This window comes from Mus musculus, chromosome 17 (assembly GCF_000001635.26).
Source record: "Mus musculus strain C57BL/6J chromosome 17, GRCm38.p6 C57BL/6J".
Lineage (NCBI taxonomy): Eukaryota > Metazoa > Chordata > Mammalia > Rodentia > Muridae > Mus > Mus musculus.
The window spans coordinates 87,132,207-87,140,753 of NC_000083.6; the positions used below are offsets into that span (position 1 = coordinate 87,132,207).

An 8,547-nucleotide genomic window follows, 5' to 3' on the forward strand; every position below is an offset into this window, starting at 1 on the left:
CTCTATTGTTCTTTTAACTCTGGAAAAGACAAGCTCGTGAGATGGCTAGGTGACCGGCAGTTGAGACTTAAGTAGGTTTTCCCAGTTCTTCTAACAGCTTGCTCATCATTGAAGTAGGATAGTGTGTTTGTAGTCTTAGGCGCTTTTTGTGAAGTACCATAGACTGCCTTAAGCAGGGCTGGGGTGTAGACACCAGGTGCATAGTTTGTACGTCTGTTTTGCTAATTGCTACAGTGTCACAGCCCTGTGCTAATTGCTACAGTGTCAGCCCTGTGCTAATTGTGACTGTCACAGCCCTATGCTAATTGCTACAGTGTCCTTGCCCTGTGCTAATCAAGTGCCTTAGCCCTTTGAATTACCTCTAATCTTACTCCTCCGACATGAACCCTTTAGGGACATCCTTGCCTTGAAGCCAAAAGTATTATAGTTTTTTTCTTTACCTTTTCCTGCCTTTTCAAACTGCTTCTTCAGAATCGGGATAAACTGATGCACTGTGGAGTGGGGAGGGCTGAAAAATGGGGCTTTAACAAGATAAGCCTGAGATAAACCTGTGACAGGCAGAGCATCAAGGAGTTGATAAGTAATATTAACTTTTAGACTACACTGTGCGTATGCGTGTGTCCATGTGCTTGTGTGTGCTCACACACTGTGTGCTGTGTGTGCTCACACAGAGATTAAAAGACAACTCTGAAGACTGGGTTCTTTCATTATGTGGGAAGGAAGGTTGAACTTGCATCATCAGAGTAGGCAGCAAAGCACCTTGATTCACAGAGCCATCTCACCAAACCTACAACTTTTGAAGTAAGGTATAGCTTTCCCCTTTAACTGTCTGAGACCATTCAGTTCCTGGAAATAAGGAGACACAATTCAGTATCATAACGAAGTTCAATTACTGCCTGGAAAACGGAAAGCAGAGTTTGAGATGGCTTATTTCCTTCCAATTAATTCAGTTCTCTGAAAGGAAATGGGAAGTGAGCGGGCCTGAGTGGTACCCAGGCCCACTGCTGCCCCTGCTTAGGTGTGGTTCTTCACCCTGCTGCCCATGTGGTTCTTCACCGAGTTGTGCCTTTCCTAGTAGGAAGGAAAACAACTGCACGGGCCTCTCCATGTCCATTTTTAATAGAAAAAGCTACTGGATCAACAATGTTCTTGATTGAATGGCAACACCAGCAAAAGAAATATTGCATCTATCTGAAAGGTAGTTTCAGAGGATTTAACGCTGGAAGTATGTGGGTAAGCCTGCAGGAGGCTCACAGCAAAGTTAGTGTCTACTAATTTCATAACCCTCAACACTTAAGTCGGCTTCCAATGTCTTGGTATCACTCAGTCTTCTTGTTAAACTGAGATCTCAATTTTCCAGCTGCACGGGCCTCTCAGATTAGTTAAATTTTTTTCTGTTTTTTTTTTTTCTTTAGCTCTTCTAATCAATGGATAAAGTGGGGAAAATGTGGAACAACTTAAAATACAGATGCCAGAATCTCTTCAGCCACGAGGGAGGAAGCCGTAATGAGAACGTGGAGATGAACCCCAACAGATGTCCGTCTGTCAAAGAGAAAAGCATCAGTCTGGGAGAGGCAGCTCCCCAGCAAGAGAGCAGTCCCTTAAGAGAAAATGTTGCCTTACAGCTGGGACTGAGCCCTTCCAAGACCTTTTCCAGGCGGAACCAAAACTGTGCCGCAGAGATCCCTCAAGTGGTTGAAATCAGCATCGAGAAAGACAGTGACTCGGGTGCCACCCCAGGAACGAGGCTTGCACGGAGAGACTCCTACTCGCGGCACGCCCCGTGGGGAGGAAAGAAGAAACATTCCTGTTCCACAAAGACCCAGAGTTCATTGGATACCGAGAAAAAGTTTGGTAGAACTCGAAGCGGCCTTCAGAGGCGAGAGCGGCGCTATGGAGTCAGCTCCATGCAGGACATGGACAGCGTTTCTAGCCGCGCGGTCGGGAGCCGCTCCCTGAGGCAGAGGCTCCAGGACACGGTGGGTTTGTGTTTTCCCATGAGAACTTACAGCAAGCAGTCAAAGCCACTCTTTTCCAATAAAAGAAAAATACATCTTTCTGAATTAATGCTGGAGAAATGCCCTTTTCCTGCTGGCTCGGATTTAGCACAAAAGTGGCATTTGATTAAACAGCATACCGCCCCTGTGAGCCCACACTCAACATTTTTTGATACATTTGATCCATCACTGGTGTCTACAGAAGATGAAGAAGATAGGCTTCGCGAGAGAAGACGGCTTAGTATCGAAGAAGGGGTGGATCCCCCTCCCAACGCACAAATACACACCTTTGAAGCTACTGCACAGGTCAACCCATTGTATAAGCTGGGACCAAAGTTAGCTCCTGGGATGACAGAGATAAGTGGAGATGGTTCTGCAATTCCACAAACGAATTGTGACTCAGAAGAGGATTCAACCACCCTATGTCTGCAGTCACGGAGGCAGAAGCAGCGCCAGGTGTCCGGGGACAGCCACGCGCACGTTAGCAGACAGGGAGCTTGGAAAGTTCATACGCAGATCGATTACATACACTGCCTCGTGCCAGATTTGCTTCAGATCACAGGGAATCCCTGTTACTGGGGCGTGATGGACCGATACGAGGCCGAAGCCCTTCTAGAAGGGAAACCGGAAGGCACGTTCTTGCTCAGGGACTCTGCACAGGAGGACTACCTCTTCTCTGTGAGCTTCCGCCGCTACAACAGGTCTCTGCACGCCCGGATCGAGCAGTGGAACCACAACTTCAGCTTCGATGCCCATGACCCCTGCGTGTTTCACTCCTCCACTGTCACGGGGCTTCTCGAACACTATAAAGACCCCAGCTCTTGCATGTTTTTTGAACCGTTGCTAACGATATCACTGAATAGAACTTTCCCTTTCAGCCTGCAGTATATCTGCCGCGCAGTGATCTGCAGATGCACTACGTATGATGGGATTGACGGGCTCCCGCTACCGTCGATGTTACAGGATTTTTTAAAAGAGTATCATTATAAACAAAAAGTTAGGGTTCGCTGGTTAGAACGAGAACCAGTCAAAGCAAAGTAACTCCTGTCCCCAAAGGGCACTAACTAAGTCTGCTCCTCCCGTGCATCAGACTGCACCCATAGGAGGCAGTCAGCTGCTAGGATTTCCCACCCAGAATGGGAGCTTAGTCATTAGCCTCTGCCCTATGGGGTCCGCTGTTCCTCAGACAAAGGTGCCTAGGGACAGCAAGATGGCTTGCAGGTGTTCGGTGGGCTGTGACAACTGAGGGAGGCAACTCTGGGGCATTTGCTATGAAGAATTCTATTTCTTACTGAAGAACAAATTATTAATATTGGATGGGTATTTCAATAGTGTGACTAATGTTTGAAATTATTTTTTCTAAGAATTTTTCTATAACCTTCAGAAAAAGTAGTGATGTTTGTAGTTACTATAAATCAAGCTTTGAAAGTTCAAAACAAACAAGTAAATAAAAGACTACCTTCCTTTTAGAGAAAACAAATGCAAGTTTTCCAGCCACAGGGCATTGTGCACTGTTAATGTGGCTTGTAGTCAGCCTCCTTTTCTCCTCAGAGAAGGAGGCTCTAAAGTAAACCAGGTTTTCCTAGATAGTTTTCTTAACCCTGAGACTCCCAGCTCAGTGGTGGAGTTGGGTAAAAGCCCCAGTGTGCATTTCGGATGAGCACGGTGACCTGAGAGCATGCAGTTGGAGTTTCCAGTGGGGTGTTTTTCTCCAAGTTGACATGTGCAGTCAGTCCTCACATTGTCTCATCAAAGTTGGAACCCTTTCCTGTGCCCTTGACTATGTGAGCCCAGAGGACAGCGAGACTAGGAGATGCCCAGACACATCAGATAGTAGTAACTCCACTGGTTGACGATGCCAAGTTGTGTTAAACTATAATTAATCGTTTGGATGACAGTATTTATCTCTTTGTTGTAAGCTCATAGCCGAATTGCTTAAGTACAATTTATATTATACAGTTTTAGTGCAGTTAATTCTTAACAGAAAACCTGAAGTCTAAATTGCAGATTTAAAAGGTACTGTACACCCATGCTGCCTGTAAATAACTTTACTTGGCACCTTTTGTCACTTAGGATAGGACGTAATACAACTTGAGTGAATGCTTGGGACGTGTTGTCGAGTTCTAGTGTTGCTTCTCGTGTTGGACTGTGTTCCCGGTTCTGTCCTAGCCATTTGCACTACAGTAGCCAAATCCATTCCTGTGTGTTGCCGTGCTCTGTAACTGCTGCCGGGTGCTCCTCGGCCCTCATGCCAGCTGCTGCAGGAGGTTGCTTTCTGTCCCATGGCTATTGCCAGGGCTTCCTGAAAGAAATGCTACATTTGTATGCAACAGTAACCCTTTAACTGCTAAACGTATGTTTCTGCTTGCTGTGCCTTGTTCTGGCTGCTTTTCCGTGCTAATAAAGTATGTTTGGTGTTCTTGTATATCTGCCGTTTTATACATTTGCCACAATTTCTCTTGTACGTGGAATGGTTTGGGGTTTTTAAATAAGCATTGACAACTTATTGTAGTCAATGCAGAGTCACCTACAACCTAATACTGACCTGTCAGAATAAGCTAAATCTAAGTTGAATGTTCTCTAGCTTTTTAACCCTAATCACATTTTGTGAACCAGTGTCTGTAGTCACTGCAAATTAGTGTATAGTTTACAGCAGGACCCAGAGAAGTGAGAAGCTGGTGATTTCTCTGCGCAGTAGGGAGAGGCTGAAACCAGCGGTAACGTTAGCAGATGAGTGTTAGAACATCCAGCCACGCCAGAAACCAGTGACACGGAGTCTGTGTACCAGGACGCCACAGCTCCACTTAGTGGTTTAGGGACCATTTTAATTGAAGATAAATGCCTGAGATGCAGACCTTTAACCAAAGACTTGTTCATGTCAATGCAGAACGGGGATGGAAGGAACTTCGATCTCTCTGTTACTTGTAGTAGATGTCCCTGAGGAACATATACCAAAGTGTCTGAGAACGTCATCCAAACCTACTTTCAAAGCATAATGTGCAATTAAGTTGTTATGACGTAGTTATATTGCATAATTGTTAGGTCTGTTTTCTTGAGCTTACAGTGTACCTGGAAGAGGAACCCCTTGAGGAAAGATAAGTCCATGCTGAGAGCTGGAGGAAGACTATGATCAGGCGATGCTGTGAAGAGAACTTGAAACTCGGAGAGAGCCTTGATGTTTTTATATGCTTGTAGTAAACTGATGTTCTCACTATAGTTTTATAGAAAATATTAATGCTTTTTTGTATTTCAGAACTTTTCCTGTGTAACATGCAAGTTGTTTTAAGTGTAACTATTGAGTTTATGTAAGCATGTGTCCACTGTGCTAAAGGCACTTATGTTTCAGTTTGTGTACAATATAAATATGCAACTTTGGGGTTAATTTTTTTGTTAAAATATTAGTAGCTTACATTTAAAAAAAAAATTCCCCAGCATGGACGTGCAGCGAAGTCTTTTTTTTTCCACTGTGTATTTGCCTGAAGCCCACTGTAGCCTTTTGACTAAATTAGTGTTTTTATGTTTTGGGAGTGGCACATTTTATTCCAAACCAAGGAGTTCTTTAGCGGTTGCCGTGTGCGAGTGTAAGCCACAGGGCTATAATCACATGGAGGGGTGCTGCTGAGTTTCCTCTCCTCATTCTGTCCCCCCTCCCCCCCTCGCCCACCCTGTCCCCCCTCCCCTCTGTCCCTCAGTTTGTTCACATATGCAGCATACATATTTATAGTCACTATTGCGTGCACTTATCTGCTTATACACATACGGTGATAATATTTTAAACAACGCTATTTCCACTTGGCTTAATTAATTAATTAAGGATAATTAATGTCATTTATCCTGTAGCCACTGAGGATCATTGTGCCATTCAGATCTCGTTATGTGTCCCTAACGTTTGGCCCTGGTACTGTTGTCTTTTTATAGAGGGAATTTATCGTATTTTATTTTCTGGCTTGAAAGTTAAAAAAAAAAAATAGTTGCTTCAAATGCCACTATAATACAGCCAAAATCAAATTTATATTATTAGATAAAATATTGAGCCCAAATCACCATTCTCTACAAAGCAATCTACATTCACCTATCCTTGGACATTTTTATAAGATTTATAATGGCTGGGACCGTGAAAGCTGATACTTAAATTCCAGGCTTCATTTTGACAAAACTCAAAGCTGATGAACTTTCCTGACGTTTTGATCTAGTGACTATTCATTCTCACCCCGAAGCTGATTCGCTCCCTGGCACTGTCACTAACCTGGTGGTGGTCTTCATCAAGGCTGGCCCTACATCCTATTTTTGTAGGAAAATAAATAAATAAATACATAAATGCATAAATACCTGAGAGTGGGAATCCTAACCTGTCAGTCACAGGCTCACTCCCTGCCCCAGTGCCTATCGTTTGGCTTAATAGACCATGTGCTCACTGGAGCAGGAGAGAATGTTTCCAAAGAGAAATGGTGATGGGGAGAGGGTCAGAGATGCTGCCCATGTGAGAGGCTTGGGTGGTCTGCTCCCATTTCTTGTCTCAGCTGCCATGGCACATAGAATCTAAGTGATTGTCCCAGGAGTCCCAAGTGAGATCTTTCGGAAGACAGTTGGTGATTGTGGGCAGGGCAGAAAGCTTGCCTTTACAAGGTCTGCATGAGTTGAGGTATTTGTTTTCATGCCTGGGAATACTTAAGTCATGTGTTCATCGTTGTTCACTGTAATGGATAGACATCAGAGTACAAGATGAAACCCTGTCTTCTGGAATTAGGCAGGTAAGACAGTAAAACAAACAAACAAACAAAACAAAACAAAACAAAAAACCCCACAATCTCAGAAACTGAGAGGAGGCAGGGTGTGCTGAGAGTGCTTCACGGGTTCTCTGGGGAGTGATAACCTTGAGCAATGGGGAAACAACCAAAATTTAAAAACGCCTTCAGGCTGGCTGCTGGTAGTGCACACTTTTACTCCCAGCACTTGGGAGGCAGAGACAGGCAGATCTCTAGAGTTCAAAGCCAGCCTGGGCTATGCAGAAAAACCCTGTTTTGAAAAGCCAAAAAGCAAAACATTCTGGGTGAAGTGAAAATAAAACCTAGACCCCCAAAGCTGAGAAAACACCCATAAAGTAGAGGAGGGTCTGTAAGACACTGGGCCAGGCAAGCTCTTGTCCATTAAAGGCCATAGTAAGGAGTTTAGGTTTCCTCCGGGTGTGACGGAAGCCATTTGGGGACTTGAATGGCATGATCTGTTTTCAGTTGCTTTGGTGTATTCTCAAATTCAGTTGAGAATTTGGTGGGGGGGAGGGGGACGGGATATGGGAAGGATTTGCTGTTAGGTAAGTCTGGGGGCCTGGGCAGGGTTGGTGCTCCTGGCTAGAGGTCAGGGTCAGGGTAAGGGTGTGGTTTGGTGGCAAGAGTGACAGATTTTGGTGATGACTTAAACGTGCAAAAGAAAAGGCAGGATATGACAGCACGTTCCTGTCATCCCAGTACATGGGAGGTGGAGGATTTTGATGAGTTCACAGCAAGCCTGTACTTTATAGCAATTAAGTCAGCAGACAAGCTGTCCAAAGGGGGAAATGACTCCGAGTTTTGGTAGGAACAAAAATGAGGACACCATTGGCTGAGATTTTAGAAAAATGGGAACAGATTGGGCAGTGAATCAAATCTTGCCTTGGATGCGTGCAATTTTGAGATTCCTAGGACCCCAGTGGAAACAGTGCACAGTTGGATACTTGGATATAGTTTAGGGAAGAATATTAAACATGGGGAGCTAGTATCTAGCACCATAGGGCAGGTGCAGCGGGATTTTCCATGGGATGAAGTGTTCGTCTGAGGGAAGTAATTACAGAGACATCTTAGTTTCTTGATACAAGGTATCAGGTTTGTTTCTTTTTCCTTTAAAGCCATACTTCAATAGAAGCCTTGCTTTACAAAAGAAATGAGGAAGCTGCAGTCAAACCTAGCATGGAATTCTAACTTTTCATGTCAGGGTTGCCTGTGCATCTATTTTAGCACAATTATTTACAGTGTACACAATACAAGCTTATGTAATTGTAGACAAGGCAGGTGTGGCACACAGTTTAGTCCCAACACTCGGAAGGCAGAGGCAGGAGATCTCTTTGAGTTTGAGGCCAACCTATTTTAAAGAAAACAAAAAACAAAACCTACCATGAAAGGTTCTAAAGACCTGTACCCTCCTACTGTACAATCTTTCAGAGGTGATAACCATTTCTTTCCAGTTTTCCAATGTTTTTAACAACAGGAAGACTGGATTTAATAAAGTATATACTACATGATAAATAGAAGATGAAGCAATTTTAAACCCTGGGTCAGTTTTAAAGGTACTTGTGTTGAGCTACACTCCAAGTCTGGGTCTTACCGGAGCCTCAGGCTGTTCCTGCTATTTGGTTTTGGTTTTGGTTGTTTTTATTGTAAGTGTATGTCTGTGCAGTGTGTGTGTGTGTGTGTGTGTGTGTGTGTGTGTGTGTGTGTACCTGGTACTTTTGAAAACCAGAGGAGAGCATGGGATTCCCTGGGACTGGAGTTATAGCTGGTCATGAGCCACCATGTGG

At 44.2% G+C, this 8,547-nt stretch overlaps 1 protein-coding gene across 6 annotated transcripts in view; it reads left to right on the forward strand.

The window, feature by feature from the left end:
- The window catches only part of Socs5 (suppressor of cytokine signaling 5), a 30,370-nt gene extending 24,929 nt beyond the window's left edge, over positions 1-5,441 (forward strand). For 4 of the 6 annotated variants that reach the window (XM_006524674.4, XM_030249919.1, XM_006524671.4 and 1 more), the window contains exon 2: positions 1,416-5,441. In XM_006524674.4, the coding sequence (XP_006524737.1) occupies positions 1,428-3,038 (1,611 nt within the window). In that variant the 5' untranslated portion in view covers positions 1,416-1,427 and the 3' untranslated portion in view covers positions 3,039-5,441. The remainder of the gene's footprint in view (positions 1-1,415) is intronic. The other 2 variants (XM_006524672.4, NM_019654.2) reach the window with 2 other exon arrangements.
- The last annotated feature ends 3,106 nt before the right edge of the window (positions 5,442-8,547 follow it).